General features: G+C 41.5%; 1 protein-coding gene across 1 annotated transcript in view; it reads right to left on the bottom strand.

Moving 5' to 3' along the window:
- Positions 1-27,214, bottom strand: part of MYO3A (myosin IIIA) — a gene marked incomplete at both ends in the record, with an annotated part of 161,408 nt that overhangs the window by 18,492 nt on the left and 115,702 nt on the right. The window contains 11 exons of the mRNA XM_084781810.1: positions 3,567-3,711; positions 5,262-6,162; positions 10,335-10,458; positions 11,935-12,097; positions 14,506-14,617; positions 17,125-17,330; positions 19,943-20,020; positions 20,343-20,422; positions 22,075-22,204; positions 23,967-24,055; positions 25,888-26,041. Coding sequence (XP_084637936.1) covers positions 3,567-3,711; positions 5,262-6,162; positions 10,335-10,458; positions 11,935-12,097; positions 14,506-14,617; positions 17,125-17,330; positions 19,943-20,020; positions 20,343-20,422; positions 22,075-22,204; positions 23,967-24,055; positions 25,888-26,041 — 2,182 coding nt within the window. The remainder of the gene's footprint in view (positions 1-3,566; positions 3,712-5,261; positions 6,163-10,334; positions 10,459-11,934; positions 12,098-14,505; positions 14,618-17,124; positions 17,331-19,942; positions 20,021-20,342; positions 20,423-22,074; positions 22,205-23,966; positions 24,056-25,887; positions 26,042-27,214) is intronic.

Below are 27,214 nucleotides of genomic sequence, written 5' to 3'. Positions count from 1 at the left end.
GTTCTCCCTTGAGGGGGATATTAGGGTGCAAGTCCCTTCCTTCTCTCACTTCCTGGTCTTCCGTAAGGCAGCTTCTCCCACCATATTCTAGCCCCCTCTCGCCTGCCCACTGTTTCTCCACTTCCTGTACCACTCTGTTTATTCTATGGATTCAAGAACTCTGTGCTCATGGGCTCTGACTCTTCTCTGTAGCGAGTCCCAAACCCACCCCATACTGCTATGCTTTGTGGAATCCTTCCCACTGTGGCTGTGGCCAGCTGATCATGCTAGAACCCTTGACTCAACTCTTTTCCTCATGAGGTAAACCACCCAATTCTCTGTGCTCTACCAGTGCATTATAGATAGAAAATGCTCTTCATTTCTTTGCTAGCCATCCACAGTTTCCTTCATGCTAGCAAATCCTATTCACAGCAGACATAAGGACTTATCCTATAAGATGAAGATGTCTACACAGGACAAAATGTATTTTCAACATTGCAACAATTCAGATATACAATATGTAACTTTTTTTTTCTAAACTGGATTTAATTCCTACCTCTTAGTACTCATTTTTATTTTCTATCATTTGAAAAAGTGTGTGTGTGTATGTTTACATATGTGTGATTACATATGGGACCATAAGTTGATGCATCACTCTCCATTGTATTTACTGAGGCAGGGTCTCTTTATGAACCCAGAATTTGCCAATTTGGACAGATTAGCTTGCTGTTTTGCCCTGGGCATCCTGTACCTACTTTGTGAGTGCTGGTATTACAAGCAGGCTGTGACACTCACCAGGCTCTTTTCCCCCTGGCCTGGGGATCCCGACTCTGGCGTTCATGCTTGCACAACTAGACCCCTCTCCACTCCCTTCTCATTATTTCCCACAAATCCTGCTCAATTTAGTTGCTTTCAAGTATCTTAACAGCTGATATTAATACGTTAGAACTCCCCTTTGCTAACTGAGCCATATCTAAATTGCAGGTGAGGTGAAATGTTAGCAGCTTCCTGGCAGGAATGCAGAGAAGCCGTTTACTCTCTGGTCAATTGTCAGCACCTTCTGGTTGACCACCACATCTATCTCTGCCTCGTGGCTTGAAGGCATCTCCCAACATTGCAGCTTTACTGCTGGGCTCTGCTCTGTCCAGTCATCTTAGATCCTTGCAGATTTGCCCTCTCTCTCTCCTACTCACTTTCTTAGTTATTATTGAGTGTGCAGGACTTTAGAGGTAGAGGAGGACGTATGTTCTATGCACATGCAAAGGACAAAAGCCTCAGGTGGCTTTGAGAAGTGCTTCTGACTTACAGTCTTTGTCCTTACATGGACAGCTCATGATCAGCTCATAAGAAGACAATGGCAGGTTGAAGAACAAAGTGAACACCTGTGGTTTCTGCTCTTAGGCCTGCCCAACATGCCCAAGAAGAACAAAGCAGAAAGCTGGGCAGCACCTCCACAGCCTAGATTCCTTCCCAGGGCTCTGCCTCCCATCTCTACCTTTCCTTGGGTGCAGTGGATGGAGACATGAACTGCTGGCGTTTGCCTGGCCCTTCTCAGGCCCCACAACACCTGTACTTTCAGCTGCATATAAAACCTAGAGCAATTGACAGCTACTCCTGCCCCCCACCTGTCCCTGAGCCTGTCCAGGCCCTCTGATACAGGACACAGTCAGAGGCTAACCTCATGGGCTCCTGCTGAGTTTTTTTCTTCTCACTATAAGATGTTCTGGCCAAAGCCAGGGAGTATGAGAGTAGTAGCATCCAAGGCCACTGTATGCACAGCTGTGTTTGTTAAGCATTACCACAAACAATGTGGCCTGGTAACTGACAGAAACTTGCAGATACTGTCCCTTTCTCTCAGGTCAGGCAAGCAGCCATAGTCATCTTAGTACTTTTTTTCCCCTTCAGAGATTTTAGCAAGGAAAACAAAAGAAGCTCCATGAGGTCACATGACTCTTCCTATCTTTGCTGAGAGCTATACACTACAGAAATGGAGTCAGGTATCTGTGAAGAGAGAAAAGGGCTTGGAAGTGGAGGGAAATGAAAGATTTTCTCAGAAGAATCCTGAAGAGTCAGCAAGGCCTGGAGGGGTGAGTAGGGCACCTGAGGTTTTTAGTGGCACCCTCCCACCTCTGCCCTGCCCCAAGAGGTGATAGGCCACACAGAAGAGGCTTTTTGGAACATGGGTGAGTGAGGTGAGACACCAGATCTTTGGCTTTCTGATCCGGCTTGCTGGACATGCTGATCCCACTGCAGAGGTTGTAGGGGCCAGCAGGGGTTATGCATGTCCTTGATAGTGACTCATTGTCAAAAGACTGGAGATTCTACCTGATCCTTCAGAGCCATAGAAGACCCCAAGGTCTTTGCGCGTCCCTAGAAAACTGGGATCTAATAATTCCAGAGATGGAGCAGAGTTGACTGAAGATGCTGCAGATGAGGATGTGAGCTCAAGAGAACACTTATACATTACTAATGGGAATGTAAACCAGTCCAGCCACTATCTGTGGAAATCACTGTGGAGGTTCTTCAAAAAATCTAAAAACAGATCTACCATATGATGCAGCTAGACCACTCCCAGGTATTTACTCAAAGGACCCCAAGTCATCATCTCACAGATGTTGCAGTATTATTCATAATAGCTCAGTTATGGAACCAAGTGAGGTGCCCAACAATAGAGACACAGACAACACACACACACACACACACACACACACACACACACACACATAGACACACACACACATAGACACACACACACAGACACACACACACACACACACACACACACACACACACACACACACACACACACAGAGTGGAATTGTTTTCAGCCAAAATGAAGTTGTAGCATTTGCAGGAAAATGGATGTGGGTGACAATTACCACACTGAGTGAATTAAGTCAGTCCCAGGAAGGCACATTTATTACTTTCTCTTATTTGTGATTACTAGATTTTGTACAGATATGTGAAATCATGTGTGTGTATATGACATGAAAGTAGCAATGAAACTGTCTAGGGGAACAAAGGGGACTAACAGGAAGGGGAGGGGTTAAGAAAGTGGAGTAGAATTATGGGGGAAATACGCTCAGCATGCAGCTCATACTTGCATGAATATGTTCTTAAGCTGCACAGCATCACGAACAGTCAATACACGCAATGCAAAAGAAGAGAAAACATAACCTCGGTCCTTGTGTGTGTCTGAATAGAAGTTCGCAGGCTGCACACTCTTTCAGATGAAACCTTGAAAGAAGGCTATTTCCCAAGTTTGCTTTCTCATAGGAGCCTGGCATCATAGCTCCCTCTTATTCTTTGCTGATGTCACAGGCCACGTTAAGGTTAAGTTGTATAAATGGGGGCAGAAAATGAGGGAAAAAAACCCAGGAGAGTGGAATCTGAGACAGCAGGAGGTAGGTAGAACATTCTGGAAAATTGTGTGTCTATTTATAAAAAATAGAATTAAACGAAGGCATCAGTTCTTCGTGTGAGGCAGAGCAGCACCTTGAGTCTGCCACAAAACACAGGTGAGTCACTAAGGCACAGAGTTTGGAAGTCCCTTTACTGTAGGTGGCCCTACCGTGCCTGACCCTTACCTGCCAGGTGTTGATGAGTAGAAAGATGTCTGTTAATTGATTTACAGTGATAGAAACCCAGATAAAGTGGCTTCAGGTGCTGGGACAAAATCATTTCATTCAAGTTTTTCTGCAGAGTGAAATATTCTTCAGATAACTTTGATATCTAAAAAGAAGGCCATACATCAGATTAAGTTGAAGACGAGAATTCCAGGGCTTTCCAGGCACATCAGCTGCACAGCGCCTTACCAGACTCACGGGGCCTCTCAAGCTCTTCTCCAGGAACTACATGGCCCTTTGTACCCAGGACTAATAACATCCTCAGTTTACATAACCTTGTACTTGCTGCTACTTGTCCATGACTTCTTTTTTCCATCAAAAGTTGCAAACTGTGACGCTCCATTCAACACCTACCTATCTGTCTTCCTGGGGCTCCTAAGATCTGGCTTATGCCCTTGCCTTGATGCTGTGGTGGTCTACCTCTGAGGTTCCCACTGACCTTTAGTTGTGTTAAGCCTTCCTTCTCTCTCCGCCTGCTTAGCTGACTGGCAGGCTTTGTCCTCTTCCTTCCTGCCTCATCTCCTCATCTCCACACTCTACCATACGGCCGTTCGGTCCTCTGTCCCCCACATCCTGGCTCTCATGCTAGGGTGTGTTGTGTAAGGTTCATGAGGCTGCTTCTGGGTTTTCACTAGCCGGTGCCCCGACCTCTCTTCATCTGTCTCAGTTGCACGTCAGCTGTGAGGTTCTAATACCTCATTTGATCTTTGGTGAGAAACTTTGCGCAATAAAGAAACAAAAAGATAGCAGGCATGTAAAACTCACTTTTTTAGTTGCTTAAAACTAGAAGAGGAGGAAGGGGCTAGGAAAATTAATCAATACTCAGATCTCCACCGACATCTAAAGGGCAGAGATGCTCGGGCCCACCCTCAAGGTAGAGACCCAGGGCAGGTGTTATGCTCTCTTAGGATGCAGCTCTCACAGGGAACAAACAGTGTAGGCACCAGGGATAGTAGACATCCTCCTCACTACAGAATTTCTTCAGTGATTTCACAGACCACTGACTACTCTGGTAATTTATGCATTGCAGAGGTCATCTAGTTCATCTGTCACTCTATATAGGATACAGTAAAAGTGCTGACACGGAAAGACATTTCCTTAAGGTCAGGTACCTAGAAAGAGAGAGCAAGAATAGGCTCAATGCTCCCATGGTCTGTCTCTCTCTGTAACATTCTTGTCAGAGGTACACAATTGCTTACTGCCCTGCTTCGCCACCTTTCAGATTTTAACAGATAATATGCCATACAAACTAAAACTTGAGAAAGGGATAAAACCTATTCTTTCAGTTTCAGTTTTTAAAAATACTAGAAAACCAAGCCAAACCAAACCAAAAACAACCTAATACATTTTTAGTGATAACAAAGATTTCATGGATACATGATATTTTCTACTATCCAGTGGCAGCACCTCATTGAAACAAACCAACATCTGGTATCTTACTAATGCAGCTTCTATCATAATTTTACTCTTTATTCTTATCACAGTGTACAGGCAGAAAAGAACATGGGTACTTAAATAGCACAGCCATCAATATGTTTTATTTAAAATGTCACATAAACACAGAAAAAAATGATTCCCCGGTTATTTATTATATATTGAATCGGTTATTGCAAAGTTCTCAGGCATTCTTATCAGTAGGTAAGTTTATTTACATACCTGTCTTGAAAACATGGCCAAATCACTTGCTTCTTTTTTGGAAGCCATTTTTGAGTCTCTGTCATTCAGCACCTTCACATGGTGGGTCCCCTCATGCTCTGGAGGACAGGAATAAATATTGTGAATGTTTCTTGCTACTTCTGTGGGTGACGAAAGGATCTTTTGATTCTTAAAGGAAGGTGACAGCCTGTCCTTTCCCAACTGTTGCTTTTGCTTGGAACCCCGGTATTTGCTCTGAATGAACGCAGCAGCCTTGTCTTCCTCCTGGGACATATCCACTGGTCCAGTGTCTTTTTCTCCGAAGAAGCCTTGCAGGTGATAATCTCTCTCTAGGTTGCACAGCGGTGCATTCTGGGTAACCACAGATGTCTTCTTTTCTTTTTCTTTGCCGTCTGCATTCTGATAGACTGACTTTTGGCTAAGGCTAGGATCCATAGTTTTTCTCAGATAAATCTCCTCAGTTAACCACAGTCCTGGGCAGCTTGGCTTATCCCATGTCTCCCTCCCTTCTAGACATGCTGCTTTTGAGTCTTCAAAGTTTCTCCCTTCTGTGTACCACCGACAGTAACTCTGGATCACAGCATCCTCCTTCTCCCCTTTCTCCTCTTTCCTCATCTTTCTGCTTTCTTCCAGGTCTTGCCCATACGTCTTCCTGGGGCTTACTTCTGCCCAAGGGTCCCCCACAATGTAGAGTTCTTGATTCCGCTCTTCCCCACACACATTGCTTATTTTCTTCTGAGTCTGAGGTCTTCTGTTGTTACTCTCGGCATTGTTGGCTTTCCCCGCAGCTCTGAAGGCAGATGTCTTCCTAGAAGCTGGGCTCCCTTTGTTGTTTGGAGTTGAAATGTTGGATTCATTAGCGGACACTGCATTTTCTGTCTGTTTCTTCACAAAAGGTTCCCTGCACAAAACATGGATCTGGACATAAGATGATGTTAAACTAGAGCATATTACTTTTGTTAGTAGCTATGTGCCACGCTGTATTGTAAGAGAGGCAAAAGAAGCAAAGAAAACTCAAAATAAAGACAAGTCACGTGCCATTAATAAAGCACTTCACAAAGCGTTCCCTGTGCTGATAAGTGGGGTGGCTATTTGAATAAGAAAACCAGTTTCAACTTGGAGTGAGAGACAGGCTAGCATGGGAAGAACTGTATGTGTATTTGATGAGGCACCAAAATTCTATGCACCGTCAAGACAGTCAAAACTTCAGCGTAGGTGAGCAGGGGCTCAGGAAGCCACACCTTTGGGTTAGGGGCGTTGGGATGAAGAGAGTGAGTTTTCCTCAGGCAAATGCCCTTGTTAGGTTGCCCATGCGCCACTGGATAGCCCAGCATGTATGCATGTAAGGACAGCATAGACAGTGGTCTATGAATAGAGGACAGGAAGCTGTGACAGATATGATAGGAGGTGAGGTCGTCTGGGAGGCATCGGAGACGAACAGGGGATTGACAGGATCAAAATGCATTGTAGACATCTATGAAGTTCTCAAAAATGGAAAAATGCCAAACTCTAGGAATTTAATCCTTTCAAAATATAACCTTTATGATAAAAAGTATAAAATGGTAAGTTGTAGAAAATACATCTACCTGGCTTTGGAGCCAGTAATCAATCAGTATATTCACCAGGTTCATGGACTGAACTTTAAGAAGCACCAATCTTATGGCTCACAGGAAGTATCTTGTAAAGTTAAAGCTAACTCAGTGTCCTTGGTCCATTCATGATTTTTATGTGTGTGCTGGAGATTTGAACTCAGTTTTTTTTATGCTTGTATGGCAAGCACTTTGCTTCTTCATTTCTATCATCTATCTATCTATCTATCTATCTATCTATCTATCTATCATCTTTCTGTCTACCTAATCTATCTAATATTTTATAATTTATAATAATATGATTTATAATAACACATAACTGTAGTTATTAACTATATTAACAGGGTACTATGTGAAGTTTTACATATTTACATAACATCAAATCAGATTAATCCTACTTATTTCCTCAAACACATGTCCATTTTTATGATGAAAATATTCAATATCCTTGTATGTTTTAATGTCTGATTGTATGATCAAGCTGTCCAACATCAAATATTTCATCCTAGATTATGTGGGGACAGTTTCTTATTAATACTTGTGCACCCTAAAGACGAACTTGTAGACAGTAAATTTCTAATTATAGCAGCTTTATTCATAATAGCCAGAAACTGGAAACAACCGAGATGTCCCTCAACCAAAGAATGGATAAAGAAAATGTAGTACATTCACACAATGGAGTATTACTTAACTGTAAAAAAGAATAACACCATGAAATTTGCAGGCAAATGGATGGAACTAGAAAAAAATCATCCTGAGTAAGGTATCCCAGACCCAGAAAGACAAACATGGTATGTACTTATCTATCAGTGGGTATCAGCTATAAATGAAAGGATAACCATACTATAATCCACAAACCCAGAGAAGCTAAGTAACAAGGAAGGCTCAAGGGGATGCATGGATCTCCTTGGGAAGGGGGGAAGAATAGATACTGCAGGGGGATTAGAGGAAGGTGGGGGCAAAAACAGAAGGCATCAGGTTGGGTGAGGATGGGGGCAGAGAGTACTGGGAGAGACAAGTGGAACTGAAGGCATCTCAGGATGAGCTAGACACCCAGCGCAATGTTAGCTCCCAGGAATCTATGAGGGTGACCCTGGCTAAGACCCCTAGCAATAGGGAACATGGAGCCTGAACAGGCAAGACTTCCAATGGAGGCATGGGGACACCAACCCTGCCCCAAAACCTTCCACCTATAATTTGTCCTGCCTACAAGATGTGCTGGGGTAAAAGTGGTGCAGAAACTGTGGGAGTGGCCAGCCAATGACTGGTCTAGCTTGAGACCCGTTCCATGAGAGGAACCCACCTGTGACACTACCAAGAGGACCAGGAACTAGAGGATGGATAGCTCAGAGAATTGATAGAACCAAACAGGATGGGCAAGAATAGTCAATGAAATGATTCCTAATAATATTGTTATTCTCCTAGAAAGGAGCCTAGCATAATTGTCATCAGAGAGGCTTCATCTAGCAACTGATGGAAATACATGCAGAGACCCACAGGCAGACATTAGGCAGGGCTCAGGGAATCCTTTGGGAGGTAGGAGGGGAGAGTGTAAGAATCAGAGGGACCATAGAAACCCCACAGAATCAACTAACTCGGGCTCATAGGGGCTCACACAGACTGAACTGACAGTCAGGGAACCTGCATAGGACTGACCTAGGCCCTCTGCATATACGCTAGAGTTGTGTAGCTTGCTCTTCTTGTGGGACTCCTAACAGTGGGAGCAGGGGCTGTCTCTGACTCTTTTGCCTACTTTTGGGACATTTTTTTCCCCTCATACTGATTTGCCTCATTCAGCCTTAAGGTGAGGGAAGGTGCCTAGTCTTACTGCAACTTGATATGCCATGATTAGTTGGTATCCATAGGAGGCCTATTTCTGAAGAGAAATAGAGAAGGAGTGGAGGGGGGAGGTGGGGGGGGGAGAGGGACTAAAGGGGAGGAGGAAAGGGAAACTGTTTAGGCTATAGCATATAAGAAGAGAATATATTTAAAACATTACCACTGTCTATAAACTGAAAACAAACCCATGGTATCTTCAGAAGAAAGGTGGAAACCAATTGGTGTACAACTGAACTGCAGATTTCCTCAATCTGTGTAATATCTACAAACAGTAATTATTTCTAAAAGTAGTAAAATTAGTCCCTCTTTCTCCTGTATGCTACCAGTTTACATGCTTCTGACTCCTGTCATACGGGCCCTGCTCCTGAGGCAGACATGGGGTCTCTCCAGAGTTTGTAGGGCAGTTAAACACATCATCTGAACCATTACAGGCAACACCAAAGGGCACATACACAGGTCTCCGAGCATACGCACAAGAAACTGAGAATATAAAATGCCTCCGCATTTCAAATCAATAGTGTTGTTTGCTAAGTAAGGAAATGAGGTTTGCCTGAACTATATGAGGAGAGTGTGCCTGAAGGGACGGGAGGTAACCAGTGTCCATAAGCTCACTGTTGGTGTGCGTGTTGGGTGTGAGAGTAACACATGCTGTTGACTGGAGAGGAAGGACACGACCTGTTTTCTATCTTTAAAAATTTTTTTAAAAATTGTTTATTTATTTATTATTATTTATTCACATTACATCCTGATTGTACTTCGACCTTATTTGCTTACCTGGCTAATTCTGATGTTAAAGACAAAAGGGACAGGGCTAAGTGTAGAGTGACCTTCATGTCTCTAGAGAACCATTTACTCTTAAGTTTCGTTAGTTCATTTTATCATTTGGACCAAAGCTATTTTACCTTCATTCATCTATAGCAATCAAGACAGAATTCTCCATACTTTGCCCCTCCATGCTTTTTGCATAGCTAAATGACATTTTCCTTTTTGTTTAACACTGAGGATTGAACTCAGGGCTTTAGTTACACCAGGTAAATGCTTCACCATGGCCTTCTATATATATATATTATTAAGAGCCAGCCAACCTTACTAGCAATTTACTGGTCATGTTTGTTTTCATGATACGATGAGTCATTTGAGGACAAGGACTTTGTTTCTTTCATCTCTGCATCTCTACTGCCCAACATAAAGTCTGCTGAATGAATGAATTCTTACAGATTTGCCAATAGGCACTTTGACACACGCAGAGAGAGGCCCAGGGGAGGAGGAAGAGGCAGCCAGTGATTATGACTTTGAACTAGTGGTGCATTGGCTGTTATGCCACAGGAATAAACGGGAAAGCTCAGGGTCATTTAGATAGGGATGGGGATGTTATTGTGGATACCAAGAGATTATTGTCAAGGGACATCCACACCTTAAAGTTGAACTGCTTAGAGCTGTTCCTTAGAATCCAAGGGGTGGGGAGCCTTCTGCAGTCAAAGTGTGATCATGAGTGTAAGATGCCCATGGCTGTGTGTTTTGCTGGGATTTGATACCTTAGTATTAGGAGCCCAGACAGGAGCAGCAAAGACTGGCAACATCATTCTGTGATCTTGGCTTTGAACACCTTGTTGACAAAATGGTGCCCAAAAGAACATCGTTGTACCTTTTTGTTTCAAAGTTTTTCTTGTAGTCGAATTCCTGGTCATTAGTCTGGATGTTAGTTGCTGCTGGGTTTTCCCCACTAGCAGTCTCTTTTCCTTGTTTTCTCATGAGATGTCGTCTTGCAGCTAAAGCACATAAGCAACAAAGTAGTGGTTGTCACAAGAAATAAAAGAATATTAAGTGAACGCAAGCTAGTAATTCTGACCATCATTGGCACAGAGGAAAATGAAAGTAAAGAAGTGAAGTGGGTCAATTTTTAAAATGGGGTTCACTAACAAGACTGCTTCGGATATAATCTATAACAACGGAATCTCCGTGGAACTGAAGTGGCAGATGTTGAGAGCATGGATGGCAGCATGCTCCTTTGCTGGAAATGATCGCTGTTTTGCTATGTTCAGATCTTCACGGAGAAGTCCCTACTTAACTATGTGTATAGCTTGGACATTTTCACCAGTTATCCTGGGAGACATAGTTTAGAATTCAGTTTTCAAAGCTCTACTTCATTTTAGAAAGGTAATATGGAGTAGCTATACGTCCAGTAACAGTCCCCTGTCAGGAGAGCTTCTCAAAGCAAAACTCGGGCACATTTCTTCACAACAGTGGAGGAGTCCAACAACGCGGAATGAGCAGATGACTAAATCCATCTCACTTCGTATCAAGGTATATGTTGAACTGACAAATGAGTCATGAAAATCTTTTTAGCCAGAGCTGTATGTATGCATTTCAGAGTTGAGGATGAGATCTCAAAGCACTCTGAGGTCTTGGGGAGAAATTAACAGTTTGAAATTCCCCCAAACTGAAATGGTGGCCCATTACTGATGGACGGAACTGGGAGCAGAACATGGGTTGTTCACAGTTGTCTACCATGTCCACTATGTGAGTGTTCTTCAGAATGTGTCTGTGTGTGTCAGTGAGCTAAAAACCAACCTGGTGAGCCTAGGCTAGCACCTAAAATGAAGCAAAATAGATCAGAAGTAAAACGTCAAAGTGAAAGTAAATTACATTTTTTATATGGCAATTTTTTTTGAGAAATACTGTGACAAGTCATCCTAGCCATGATTTAAATTTACATATAATTTTAAAGGCAACAATAGTGAAATCCAATGTCTATCAATATATTTTAATAAAAATTTGTTAAACATGGTCCTATATATCACTTTCATGAGTTAATACAGAGAAATGGATGCCCTTTAACAAAATAAAATGTAATTAAATTGTCAAAAAATTGTGACAATTGTAACCTTTGGGATGAGAGTAGGAAAAATCTCATTGCCTAATGAGTTATTGTGTTGTAATGTGATTCTTGAGACCCACAATTAATCTAATTGTTTGCCACATCAAGCAAGATCGGACAACTGCGCTTCGTTAATCCTTGACAGGAAACTCAAAACCTGAGATTATTTAATTTAAAACAAAAACATTTCTTCAAATATTAAAAGTGTCAACCATTGTAACAGCCTACTTTAGAGCAGCATGGGGGTAAACACAAAAGTGACATGCTAACTGCAGGTCTGTGATAAGGAGTGCTAGAAGATTGGACTTACGACCATTCATAAATACCAGATTATGTTCTTCAATTGCAGGGCCATCGTGGTGCTTACCTGACTGGATTACCACAGCGCTATCTTTCCTCTTCTGCTGTAGCTTTTGGTATCTTCTTGAACCCAAGAACGCTCGGACACAGGCTTGGATCAAAACAAGCTTGTCAATGGCTTCCTTTCGCATTAGGTTCAACTGTTCCACGTGGTAATATTTAAGGAACACCTTAGGAGAAATAAAATAAAATACAGTAAGATTGTGGCGCATGGGATGTACAGTGGCCGTGTATTACATGCGAAGGACAGTTTGCACATTGAACCTCTTCAGGTTGTGGAAGACATTTTTGCTTCTTGTGGAAGCTTGGCTGTTGCTTAGATTTTGATGCTTAAAGAAAACTTTGAAGAAGAAGCAGAAGGGAGACCTGGCAACTCTGGGGTTCTTGGAATCTGATGATAAGCATGGGGGATTCTGGGCTCTTTCTAGCAATATTTAGAGCATCATATATTTTGGGTTATACTCATTTTTATGCTTAAAACATTCTAAAGATGATGCTGGTTCCTAGAGTTAAAATTCATACAAATCTATCTGTAAATTAAAGGGCAGTCAATTCATCAAATGATTCTTAAAAACCTTGTGTTTTTCCTTATCTGCTGGGCATACACAGATGGATGTAGTAGGGAACTATCAAGGCATTGTCAGTGGGGAAACTAAGGCAGAGAGAGGATCCCAGAAGAATCAATAACATTCTTGACAGAGTAAACATGAGCTGACTTCAGATCGTTCTAAAGCTAACTTGAACTTGGTTAATGGAGGAGCCTCAAGACTAAAAGCATTATGCACATCTAAGACTTTTAGCTCTACCTTATCTCTTAAGGGAACTCCTTTCTTTCTTTTAATGGATAAATTCTTCAAGAGAGATAACCTTAAGGAATTCATTGTGCCCATCAAGAGAATAACTTAAGTCAAATATTATAGCTGAGTCATAAGATTCAGTAACCTTGGTAGTGTGGAACTCTCCCAGCATGCCATTGAACGTGGGAGCCAGGCACCACAAGCAAACAGTTGGACATTATGGATTTTGATTGAATTCAACTTTAATTTCTACACGACTCTGGGTGTTAATATATTTAGTTCATTCTGTTGTTGACAATTCATTTAAAATTCAATGTGTTTAAAAAGGTCATCATTTTTTGCATAGCATCAGAAATGTTCTTATATTAAACACTTTTATCCATGTTAATGAGTTGGAAAGGTGAAGTGGAAAAATACAAATAGCTTTAAAATGCTACTTAAATATCATGCAGAACTGGCAGGCGAAGGGCCCCTTCATAAGTTAAAACTCCATTTGAACTTACACATGCATTTCTGACCATACATGATGAGGTTTTAGCCTGACAGAGTTCATCTTTGTGAGCATTTTATAGAAAATGGTCTGAATAAAAAAATATATATCCTCTGAGCACCTTGAATTCTCCTTATGAAATATCAAAGTATTACTGAGTGTAAGACATACGACCAGAAAAATCCTTCAAATTGTTACATGGATACTGCATCCTCTGAACATCATGGAATTCTCTTTCTTCCTATGCCCAGGACACAATACTCAGATTTCTTTTCAAATGAGAGTGTTTGTTTTAGTCCTAATGGGGTAGCTGACAATACTTACTCTTGAATTGTCAGTCTGTATTTATTTTAACTCTGTCCTTTCCCCCATCCTGTCTTGGGGACTATCTGATAAAATTCCAAGACTCATTTAGAGTGCACTGGTACTTGCCCCACCTTAAGATGCTCTTAGGACATGTGCCAGGTCCAATGTATCCTTTTTTCGGAACAGCTACCTGTTTGGCTTCCATATTCAAGATGTTTTTCCTTTAACATTTTGTGCTCTAAGAGGTTAAATAAAATCCCCAGGCTCCAAATGTTAATTATATATGCACCATACTCAAACACATGATGATGTTAAACATTTTGCATCAGGTAAATTTCAAATTTATAATAGAAACCAAGTAATTGAAAAAAAAAAGATAGAAGCAGGAATCCCATTCTGATCTTTATACTAGCTTGCTGGCTGTTTGGAAGTGATAAAAATAAATAAAACAATGACTGGGCATGGCAGTGCATGCCTTTAACCTCAGCACTGGAGGCAGAAGTAGGTGTGTCTCTGTGAGTTCCAGGCCAGCCTGGACTATAAAGTTAGTTCCAGGCCAGTGACGGATTCACAGTCAGACCCTGGTCCTCTCAAAGAAAGACACATCGGTTTGTTTTCAATATAATTTGAAGGTAAGTATATTTAATGCCAGAGTCATTGGGTTTTTCCATTTGAATAAATCTTTGAAATGAAAATTTCTCATAATGTGTGTATCAGGTTTGCCTGTGGGTCTGCCTATGGGGCATCTTCTTGCTTTCTAACTGATACAAGAAGACCTAGCCCACTGTGGGCAGCGTCATTCCTAGGCAGATGGGCCTGGGCTTTATAAAGATCAAAAGTATTTTATCTTCACTAAGGAAGGCTTTATGAATTACAAGTTTCACATAATCTCTAAAAATTCATAATACTTTAAGCCATAGTAAATTGTTACAACTCCTGCAAATCCAGTCATCATTTTCCCATCAAAATTACACGAAAACATTACTTTTGTTTTTCCAAGAGCCCAATTATCAAGACCAGCCTTTTCCAAAATGGTAGCACAGGTGTCTGGGCTCACTGCAGGCTCTTCACTCGACTTGTAGCAGAGAACATAATACCTGAAAATGATAAAAATGGCTGGTTGGTTCATACAGTCGTCCAAGAGTGGTGGCCAACAGTGGTAGCCTCTTAGTAGCTTTGTCCTGTTGGAGAGATAAGACTACCGATTTAACGCTTGGCTTTCTTAAATATCCCCCATTGACCACAGAGCAAAACAACTCCAGATACAAACCTAGAACCATCTGTAGTTTCACTCCTGTGGTTGTCCCTTATCTGGTTCTAGTCATAGACTTCATATGCAGGAAATCTTTTAATACTCACAAGCACATGAAAATAGAATGCTTATGACCTGTGTGTGCAGATTACTAGAAAATCGAATTGAAAGCCTGTAGAACTTAGGTCATTTTGTGGTTGAAAGCTTAGTAAAAGACAGAATTGGGGCTCAAGGCTGAGTTTGACTTTAAAGCAGGAGTACTCCTGTGTGACTGGGCTGTCAACCTGACACACCTGAGAAGAGAAAGCCTCAGTTGAAGAGGCATCAGGTTTGCATCTGGGCATGCCTGTGGGGCATTTTCTCGACTGCTAACAGATGTAAGAAGGCCACTGTTAGTGGTGTCATCCCTGAGCAGCATAAGAAAGCTAGTTGAACGCGAATCTGGGAACAAGTCAAGTTCTTCCTTCAAGCTCTTGCCTTGAGCTCTTGCCTTGGCTTTCTTCAATGACTGACTGTAACCTGAAGGCTGAAAGCCCAGGTTGGCTTTGGGCAGTGTTATCACAGCCACAGAAAGCCAACTAGAAACCTACTATACTATCCTGCCATCAGTGAATTCTGCTGGGGGCGGTGCATGTCAAATGTCTGTGCAAAGATATCACTGTGAAATGGAGCTGATTTCTCTAGATCTTAGGATAGGGTTTATTTGGAAACAACAACAACAACAACAACAACAACAACAACAAAAACCATCTGTGCTACAGTTTAGAGCTTATATGTCTCTGATGGCCCATGTATAAAAGACCTGTTGTGTGGGGCAGCTTTTGGAAAACTGTGGGAATCCTAAAGGTGTCATCAGTGGGAGGTCTTCAGGTTACTGGGGATGTACCCTTAAAGAGGTTATGGGGACCCCATCCCCCTCCGTGTCCTTTCCTCTTTGCTTTCTGGATCCCATAAGGCAACTGATTTTGTTCCAACATGAGAGTATGATGTGCCACCATAGGCCTAAAGTCATGGAGCCAACCAACGACTGGAAGCCCAGATCATATCTTTATCACTTGGCTACTTCAGGCTCTTCACTGTGACTGGTGGAAAGCTAACACACCTAGTGTCTTGTGCAAAGTGAGATTATCCCGGGTACCATCCCTTAGGGATGCTCTCTTGTCACAAAGCAGAAAAGTTTATTTGTATTGCTAAGGAAAAGGTCTGGAGAATTTTCCACCCAAGGAGGAGGGTTACTCAGTGCCAAGGCAGGGCACATCCAGACAGCTTCTCATCCAGACAGCCTGCATCCTCTTCCTCTGTGTGCCTGCCAAAGGAAGGTGATCAAATGGGGGGACACCAGAGTTCATGTCAGAGGCAGTCCCTGCTCCCCCACAATCACGGAGAAGGAGCCGTCCTTTGGCTAGATCCAGATCCTCTGCATGCATTGCTTTAAGCATTAAAAATTCCTGAAAATTGCGGATTGTCTAAAACTTGAAATTTCTTTAAATATAATGATTACTAGAAGTGAAAGGATTGCCAGCTTTCCAAAACATGGGCATTAAAATTAAATATTTAAATATCAAACCTTGGCACCACCACTAATGTATTACTTACTTACTTAAAATACATTTATGGCATAAGAATTAATTTAACAATGACTCTAAATGTTAGGAACTCTTTGTACTTAATGGAGTCTTTCTTAAATTAGAAAATATTAACTTGGCATAAATTTAATTGACTTCCTATATCTGCCAAGTCTCCATGGACATGACATTATTCAATTTGATCACTATAACCATCCTATCAGATGACCATAGCCGACTTAGAAGGTGAGGGAAGTGGTATGCACAGGCCAGGGTTTCTTAACCCAGAACTGCTGGGATTTGGGTCTGAAGAGCTTTGTTGTGGGAGCTGCCCTCTGTGCTGAAGGTAAGATGATTCGCAGCATCTACCACAGGTGAGAGCACCCTCCTCTATGTCATTGCATCCCCAAATGTCTCCAGCTATTGCTAAGCATCCTTTGAGGGGCACCATCTCTCCCACATGAGAACTGTTGGTGTAGTTCCATGGCCACGTAGCAAGTGGTAGCTAGCACTGGGCTGAAAACTCAGACCTCCCAGCTCTTCAGTACAGGATCGTAGACCCGTGACCTTCCAGCTTTCCACATGCACCTTCTCCCATTGCAGAGACTTCGCAGAGCACAGCAGTTTCACAGACTCTGCTAATAATGGCTACAGCCTCTTCTCATTACATTAGTAAAACGCTTCCACCCTTGACCTCCCAGACTACGCACTGTTTTGTGTTCTGTAGTTCTCCTGAAGATTCTTTGAAGTAGAAACTGCACGATGAAGACTGGAGGAACCCACATACCTCTTTATAAAATTAGCAAACAGTATCCGGTGTGAGTAACCAAGCCTTCGAATTCTTGCTGTTTCCAAAATCCCTGTGCAGCGCAGCTGCAGCAGAACTTTCTCTTTGTCGTATTTTCTTGCCTGTCGCTCATTATTTGGCTTGATACAACGGACAAAATGAGGTTGGCCGACCACCATTTTAGATAACAAATCCATCAAGGAATACTATAATATACAACAAGAATAAATTTCATGGTATGACATTAAAAAAAATATGAGTTTTTAAAAAAAGTATGAGTTTGAAAGTCTTCGTTTTTATCACAAGGGTCAGGTTTTAAAAATTAATGTTACAAATGGCTAATCACAGTAAGTGGAAAGAGATCTGATAATAATGAAAAGCAATTCATCTAAATTACAGATTCAGTGATTAAAATGTAGGGACGATAGCTAGGAAGTTGCCTATGAAAAGTTTTCCTAGAAACTCTTAAGGCAGAATTAACTAAATGATAAATTAATTTTTTTTTACATATTTTCCCTCTCTCTCCCTCCCTCCCTCCCTCCCTCTCTCTCTCAACATATATATTCATTATCAAGCAAACATACCAAATTATAATATTGAGACACAATTTGGCTAATTTACTTTATAAACTGATTTTTTTGTCCTACTCTGTCTTTGTAGAAAGTATAAGCAGCAAACCCTTTAATCTCTGTAGACTCGTTTAGTTTAAAATTAGGGCAGAGAAGTTAGTTTCATATATAGGACATACAAAAATAATCAAAATGATATGCACTTAGCTATTTTACTCTGCTATAGTTACCATCTCATTGATTCAAGGAGAATATTTTTACTAACTGAGATATTAAAACTGTATTCTGTGCCAATGGTTTATTAAAATAGTAGCTAATTATCAGTCAACTAAAAATAACCTAATAGGATTAACAGAGTTCATTAAAAGTGGAACCTCAGCAAAATAGTTATCTCCAAGACCAAGATAAGAACTTCCTGGCAAGGCAGTGAACAGATTGAGTTTTTTACCATTAGAAATGCAAACATCTAGAGTCTCAGGGCCACTGCAAGCCAAATGCTGAATTAGACAACTGACAAGTCTGCTGCACCTGTATGCTTTCTTCCTGGGGACCAGCTCAGATGTCATCTTCCCAAACAGCTGCATCTGCCACCCTGGGACCCTTTCATTACATTATCTGTGAGTCATCACTCCTTTAGTCATGAAAACATCTGCTGGGCACTGGGATCCAAAGGTGACAGTGCCTGCTAGCTTTCTGGGCAGTTTTGGCATTTGGATCTTCTTAGGACTAAGGCAGAGTCACCCTTCCTCCATTCGTGTCAGCAGAATTAAAAATAGCTCGAGAGCATGTTACATACTGCACCGTCAAGTTTTACTGCAGCCTGAAGTTACAACTATTTCATGGCCTGATACGGTTTAACACACGCACAGTGTTTGATGCTAACAGCAGTGGCACGCTAACTTAAAACACAAACTAATCTGGTTGTAAGTATGTTTAGTGACTCACAGGCGCCGCCTTGGTGATAGAAAGGGGCTTCCCTGCAGTGGACACAGGCCATATGCATGTAACTGTACCAGGCAATATTCCTATGAACTTAGGGCTGTGAGAATATACATATTCACATATACACAACTATTCAGAAAGTTTAAAAAGTGGCTCAGGACTTCATTAGAGAAATGTGTAAATTCACCGAACACCAATAGTAAGTTTCATCTGATTGCATCTGTCTTCTATATTAAATGATACTATTAGTGATTTCCAAGTTGAAGTGGTGTTTTCTCCATCATCATGGGTGGGTGGTTCAGAAGGGACAAGGGAAAACTGGAACTACCCTAAGAGTGGCTATCTCAGGTTCGTCAAGACACAGGGAGAAAAGTGCTTCCTTACTTTTCCTTCTCCCATATTGTCTAAAGAAAGGTCACTGTGCCCTGGTGTGCTATCACGCCTGGTGATAGCTTCCTTGCCTAGTCCTATAATGGCCTCTCTCCTCCTGCTGATGGTATCAGCTTGTGTATGTGCAAGGAAATATTCTTCTGTTTTTTTCATTCTACGGAGAGTGCATTTGGTTGTACAAACATTATCTATCTATCTATCTATCTATCTATCTATCTATCTATCTATGCCTCCATCATTCCATCCATCCATTCATCTATTTATCTTTGTATTTTTTCAAGACAGGGTCTCACCATGTAACTCTGGCTATCCTGGAACTCACACTTGCTCTCTAGACCAGGCTGGTTTCAAACTTACAGAGCTCTGCCTGACTCTGCCTTCAGAGTGCTGGGATTAAAGGTGTGTGCCACTATGCCCATTTTGTTTTTGTTCTGTCTTTTTTTTTTTTTTTTAGACAGGCTGTCCTGGAACTAGCTATGTAGACCAGGCTAGCTTTGAACCTAACAGAGATCTGCCAGCCTCTGTCTACTGAGTGCTGGGATTGGAGGCAAGTGCCACCACGTCCAGTTTATATGGAAAAATTTTAATGAAGCTATAGAATTCCATTTCTTTTTTGTTTTGCTTATTTATTTGTTTATTTTTATTTTTGCTTTCTTTTTATTATCTTTTCTTTTTTCTTTTTTAAATAATTTATTGAGATTTACAATTCCATTTCAATTTTCATGGGGTACCTTATTTCACAGGTGAAATATCAAAACAAACCATCCTACAAATAAAACTATGTACTAACATATCTTGTATCCAGTGGGTATATCTTGTATCTAATGGGTATAATAAGCACTGTTTTTTTTCTTTTTTGCCAGTTACCACTTTTTGTATCTAACTTAAATACAACATGTCATTGTTTAGCATCTTACTCTAAAATATGATGCGACCGTCTGTGTTTTCATGTTGGTGGTTTCACAGGCGTGGCGTGTGACATCTCTAGCTTCACCCTAGGGAGACCAAGAAGATAGTGAGCTACAGCTTTGCATTTTTGTACGCAGTATTTTCCATTACTTTATCTTTAGCTAGGTGTTTAAGTGCACAAAGCCACAAATCCTATCACCATTCATACTCCAGGGACTGTTGGATCAGTTGCACTGGTATTGTTGACTGATCTTGTGCAGAAGGTAAACGTTTCTGACCCTGGCCAGATGTTCGTTTTAATTTGACAATAGTATAAAATTTAAAGATTAAAAAGAGTTACAACTGTACCAGAAAGGCATGATGTTTTTGCTGCTGTCAGTTAAGCAATCATAATGTACATATTCTTACCTTGGTCAGGTTTGAGGATTTTTGTGAATTCCTCATCTGATAGTTTATAATATTTTTAGTTTTAGAAAGTGGCAGATTACCTATGGGAATGTAGATAAAATTAATTAATCTCTTAGGAACCTTAGTGGTTGGACAATATTCCCATTTATTTTAAAGTATTCTGAGCATATTAACTTCAGAAGCTTGGTTACTTATTTATTCAAACAAGGATAAAGACTATTATGTGAATAATAACAATAATTTTTGGTTTTTCAAAAATGAGTTTCTCTGTGTATCCATAGCTGTCCTGGAACTCTCTCTGTAGACCAGGCTGGCCTCCAACTCAGAGATCCACCTGCCTTTGCCTCTTCAGTGCTAGGATTAAAGGCATGTGCCACCACTGGCCAGCTATAATAAATCATTTTCTGTTTTTGTTTTTGTTTCTTCCTCCTCTTCTCCATCCTCTTCCTGTGTCTCTTCCTTTTCTTCTTCATCTCCTTTGACAGGATGTTGCTATATAGTCCAGGTTGACCTAACACTCATGACAACACTTCTGCTTTAGCCTCCTGACCTCCAGGAGCGCAGACATAGAGCACCATGCTCAGCTACTGAAACCCCTAACATCAGAAAAAAAAAAAACCAACCTCCTAGATTGACAAATGGAAAAGGTAGATGTGACTGACAGATGTGACTTCTCAGCTATGAGAAGATATGGGTGTATTATGAAGGAGCAATTCACTTTGCGTTTGCGCATCCTGAGTGCTTTCTGAGCTCTTCTTTACCTCAAGGCAGGCTTCACAGTGAACGCTAAAGTCACATGAAGTGCTTTTTAGCAAATCAGCAATGAGTGAAATCGATTTGAATTTTCAGTCTTAACATTCAGATGTGTATTTTGGTCAATTCAAAGCAGTGAAATAGTTAAGGTTGTAAAAGCCAGAAAGACTTGGCCTTGTATCACAGCTACTGTCCTTGTTGAGCTGGTATTGGGACACAGTTTCTAGTTTGAATACATAAAAAAAGGGCTTACTTTAAAGCATGTAAATAAAATGTGCCCATGTGCATGACATGCAAAGAGTCCAGAACCAGACTTTTACATATATGTTTAAGGATGTCAAAGAAATTCAAGAGAGGGAGAATAATTTTTTCAACAAACTGTGTTTGAACAATCAGAGAAGATCATGGGGAGAATGAGAGATCCTAGGGGCTGTGAGGGACGTCATGTGTGTGATTAACATGCTCACTATTGCTCATGTCAGTGCATATAGGGGGCCTGTAGAGATGTGAAAACATTGAATTTTATTGCCTAAGTATTTCAGTTATACAGCAATAATACAACCAAAAGTTCACAGAACAATCTTACACGACAATATAAAGAACTCAAATCATGCGTCTCTGCCCAATAAATAAGCGAGGATGTGTAAGGAGGAGAGGACTAAGGTGTGGGATGTCATGAACTTATAAATTGAGAGCCCATGAGCACCAGGGACCATCTACAGTTGCCCACTCCTGAAGACAGAAGGCTTTCTTTGAACAGAGCAAACTCTTCCATATTTTTGGGCAAGGATCTTAAAGTACTTTTTTTTTTTTTAAATAAAAGCCTTGCTTCTTTATATTCATTTTCATGACTCTCTCAGATTAAGAACAAGTGAATATTTAGTGAGTTGAAAAATAACCAAACATGAAAAATTGAGGACTATGGTCACAAATAAATGACAGAGTTAGAAATGTTTCCCAAAAAAGTCAACTGCCTTACCCGCTTTGGTCAGAGGGTGGTTGACAAGTTGCCGAATTACACTGTTTTCTGACGACCTCAAAAGCAGCACGATATCAGTTGGCAGAGTGTCTCTGTTTTTAGCCAAGAAGCCGCTAGCACTATAGAGGACCTGTGGATACATGGTGTGACGGCGATTATTACAACCCGTGCTGTCACTGTCATCCTCTATGCGTAATGAAAGCCCAGTCCTTACTGAACATCAGACACACAGGGTTCTGCTTGCAATGCCTTACCATTTGGTCAGAAAAGCTCCTTTTCTTTTTTCTTTTTTTATGGTTGTGAGCCTAGCCTTTAATGGCTGAGCCATCTCTCCAGTGCTCTTTTTCTTTTTTAAAAAAATATTTTATTTATTCATATTACATCTCAATTGTTATCCCATCCCTTGTATCCTCCCATTCCTCCCTCCCTCTCATTTTCCCCTTACTCCCCTCCCCTATGACTGTGACTGAGGGGGACCTCCTCCCCCTGTACATGCTCATAGGGTATCAAGTCTCTTCTTGGTAGCCTGCTATCCTTTCTCTCTTCTTTAGGAGGATGGGAAGGATAGCAGAACCATCCCCTTTCTCTGAGGACTGGTCCAGCTCCTCTGACTTCAACATGATAGGTCTTACCTAACTTGGAGACTGCACGCTGCAGGGGTATGTTTCTGGCAGTTAAAAAAAGGACATTTATTTATTTATTATTTATACAGTATTCTGCCCACATATGTGCCTGCACTCCACAAGAGGGCACCAGATCTCATTAGAGATGGTTATGAGCCACCATGTGGTTGCTGGGAATTGAACCTAGGACCTTTGGAAGAACAGACAGTGCTCTTAACCTCTGAACCATTTCTCCATCCCCATTTCTGGCACTTTTAATAATTAAAAGTAGCTTATTTATTTTATGTGTATGGGCGTTTTGACTGCAGGCATGTCTGTGCAGCATGTATATGCAGTGCCTAGCAAACTCAGAGGAAGACACTAGATCCCCTGAAGATATGGACAGTTGCGAGCTACCATGTGGTTTCTGGGAACTGAACCAGGGTCCTCTGGAAGATCAACCAGAGCTCTTAACCACTGAGCCATCTCTCCAGCCCCTCAAGGTCACTGGGACATTCGCTGGCCCATGGAAGTGGCCTAATGGACAAAAATATAGGACCTCTCAATGAGTTTATTTTCCAGTGATTTCTCATATTATACATGCTTTCTTCATTTCAATCTTCTTTGTACCTCTACAATTACGGCACAGTTCTGAGGGGATGGCCCATTATTCTCCATGGAAGAGGAGGTGTCACCTGGGTGTAAGGGAACATATTTGAGGTTTGACAAGTATGAAACTGCTTCAGCCAATGTATGAACGCTTCTCTAAATCCAAGAGCATCAATTAGTTAGCTCCACGCACCTGGATCAGCTCTGCTATCGGACTGTTTCTCTTACTCTCTTATTTAGAGCAGGGAGAGGCATTGGCTGAAAGTATGGGGCTGAGGAGAAGGTGGGGGGGAGAAGAAGAGGAAGAGAGAGAGTGGGAGGGAGAGGAGAGAAAAGGAGAGAGACTGAGAAAGAAAGTGAGAGAAATAGAGGGTGACGGGGGGGGGGGGGAGGGGGAAGAGAGGAGTAACTGCCCCTTGTTCTTGAACAAAAAGTAAGAGACAGATCTGGAAAAGGCCCAGAACTATTTAAAAGAGTAAAATATATTTAACCACTGCCTGCTAGTCAGATCTGTCTGAACAAATGATCAGGAAGACATAGGCTGACAGAAGAATTAGGATGAGATAGAAGCACAACACGGCCACCACATTACAAGTATCCCCCAGTAATGTGGGGTCAGTTCTTCCTATAGTCCACTGACAGAACGATGGAGAGACAGTCACAGTTCCCACGAGTCCTTACTTTTCCTGCATAGTGATGAATGCCAAAACTCAGCTCCACTCTTTTGGGTCTCCAGAAGTATGGAGATTTCAAGTTATCTTCAAACTTTTCTGTAGAAGAAAATTGAACTCCAATATTATGCGGACAGGAGATCCTCAAGTAAAATTGATGGTCAGAAGTTAGTTTTCTCCCACACAATGCACGATGAACAGAGACATTTTAATATAGCGACTTTATGCAAATTTGGAATATTAATGACCACCCAAAATTTACAATCAAACATTTACCACTGCATCATGGTTTAGAGCAGGTCTCAGTGGCCTGAGATCTGCTTCCTAGATCTCCTGTAAAAGCTTCTATAGGAAGTTTATTGTATATATGTGTAATAATATAAATGTATATGTAAAAAATAGAAAACATTTAATTAATAAAAAAGAAAATGTCAGATATAACTATAAAAAACAGCTTCCAGGGTGCCTGCCTGTAACTCCAGCTCTGGGTGCATAGGTGAAGACAGGTGCAACTGAAGGCTTGCTGGTTAGCCAGTGTAGCTAAAACAGTGAGCATCAGGTTCTGTGAGAGACTCTGCCTCAAAAAAATCAGATAGACAGTGGTAGGACAGGACATCTGCGGCTGACTCTGGCCTCAGCGTGTGCAATGAATGCACAGGTAAGCAACAGCACCTCTCCCCCCACAAATAAGTAAAAATATTGTTTTTTTTCACATAGCAGATTTTTCTCATTTTGCTTGCTATTTCTTATCACATTCTAGAGCTGCCTACTTTATTGTTTAGAGCATTCTATTCTGCCCACCAATTTCTAACTTGAGGTTTGATAATTTTCATGGTGGTTTATAATCCAAGATTTGATATTTGAATTTCTACCATAAAGGAAGAAGACATCCAACCGCTAATCTTTTTTTAATCCATTAATAAGAATTTTACCCTATGATAAGCACTTTCTTGAAAACCAGATATTGCAGGCTTCGTGACAGCTGTTTTCTCCCAAATCATGTAAAACAATTGAAAATTATTGCAAGTTTCCTAGTGTCTTCATGAAGCCACAGAGTCATGCCAGGCTGAGACCCCTAGTAGGAGGGGGGGCGTCATGAAGACTGAAGAGGACTCTCTCTAACTAGATGTGACTCTTAGTGGAAGGTGAGGAACATCAAAACACCCACAAAAACTTCGACCCAAAACTTACTGTGCCTACAAGATGTGCAGGGACCAAAATAAAGGAGAGATTGAAGAAATGTCCAAACAATGCCTGGCCCAACCTGAGACCTACCCCATGGGACATAGCCAACCCCTGACATTATTAACAACACTCTGACACTCTGCTATGCTTGCAGACAGGAACCTTGAATACCTGTTCTCTGAGTGGCTCCAGTAGCTGACGGGTATAGACGCAGAGACCCACAGCCACAACATTGGGTGGAGCTTGGGGAGCCTTGTGGAAGAGTGTGTGTGTGGGATTAGAAAGGCTCACAGGGGACAGGAGCTCCACAAGACCACAAGAAGACCAACAGAGCCAACTAACCAAGACCCAGGAGGGGACCTGTGGAGACTGAATCTCCAACCGAGGATCATGCATGGATAGGACCTAGGCCCCCCTACACAGACGTAGCTGATGGGCAGCTCGGTCTTCATGCGTGTCCCCTAGTAATTGGAGTGAGGGTGTGGCTCTGACATGGACTCTGTTGCCTGCTTTCGATCACTTTCCCCTGGTAGGGCTACCTTGCCAGGCCACAGGGGAAGAGGATGCACTGAGTCTTGATGTGATTTGATGTGCTGGGGTAGATGGGTAGGCAGCGCTCCCTTTCTCTGAGGAGTAGGGGAGACGGGGGTAGGGGAAAGAGGGAGGGAGGGTGGGATCTGGAGGAGAGGAGGGAGGGGGCTATGACTGGGATGTAAAGTGAATAATTAAAAATAAAAAGAACTCACCTATGAGGGTCTGGTCGGTGGCCTTGGGAAACCTGCTTTCCTCATCAAGCAGGGACAATAAGCCCATTGGCTTCTGCAGAAACATGTCTAAGAGGGGCCGGTTGTCCTCATATTCAATAACCCTAGCATCCACATCCTCATTTAGGTATTCATTCTGTAATACGTTATGATTCAGACAGAAAAAAAAATCACTTGAAACTGTCAATAACGTGTAGGTGGATAGTAATTACCCAGATTCCTATTTTACATATATTATAATAAATTGCTATCTGCGGCTTTGCCTTGAACAGGGTGAATCATTTTGTTTCTCCCTTTGCAGAACTTCTAGTCTATTAGAATCAGCACCGGTTACAATCAGGAGATGAGTAAGAAGATGGCCAGTCTCTCAGAATTACAGAGGACTATGTTGTTAATGGAAAGTGGCGTGGCCGTGTCCCAGGGTTCGCAGACCATGACTGGAGCAGACCTTAGGCTTCTGCTTTCCCCGTTGTCCCTCCCAGGAACACGCATATAACGCTCCGTTGTGATTTCAGATACTGCCGTTGCTAGTGGGGGTGGATAACAGTAGGCAATGGGACCAGACAATAGGTTCAGGATCAAAGACATCTAGGTCCACATCTGGGCTCAGCTGCATAATCCTTTGGAATTTCCTGACTCTCTAAGCATTTCCCTTCTCATCTACTAAACCAGCTCATAAGATAAAACTATATGACATAGTGATGATTTGTTTGTGAGTGTATAATAAGATGTGCGAAATAAGCCACGGACAGTGGGTGAAGGAGCATGGTGTGGTGGGCGGAACAGTCTCAGCCCAACATGTATGTTTGTAAAAAGATACAATCTATGTCCCAAAGAGGCAAAATCCCCTCAAAGACAGTTTACCCAGCATTAAAAATGAAAAAAAAAGTTTCTTGAAGTCTTGAAGTTTTGTAGCATTTATTTTTGAAGATGACCTTGGGGGAAGTCTATAAAGCTAGAATTACTTTACTGTTAGAAACATAATGCTGACAGCATATAATGGCTTAAATCGCAGCTGCAAAGTTCAAAAGAATTTCATACATTTTATATAGAAAATGCATGAGGTTAAGTTCTTAACTGATGCAATTGTCATTTCTATTGTTGGTGTCAAAACCCACTGCATGCTTTTGCGGCAGGTCACACAGTGCAGAGAAGAGCAATCTGGAAGACAGTGGTTTCCTTCCAAGGACATTTGCTATTATGGATTTCAGATAAACCATAGAGAAACAAATATACTATTTTTTAAATTAGGGCTTATAAAGCACTTATAGTAAAATAACACATACTATACCTTATATGGGAGACTATA

This window comes from Acomys minous (assembly GCF_964271855.1).
Source record: "Acomys minous genome assembly, chromosome: 5".
Classification (NCBI taxonomy): domain Eukaryota; kingdom Metazoa; phylum Chordata; class Mammalia; order Rodentia; family Muridae; genus Acomys; species Acomys minous.
The sequence above is the reverse complement of the archived record's forward strand: the minus strand, read 5'-3'. Positions and strand labels throughout refer to the sequence as shown.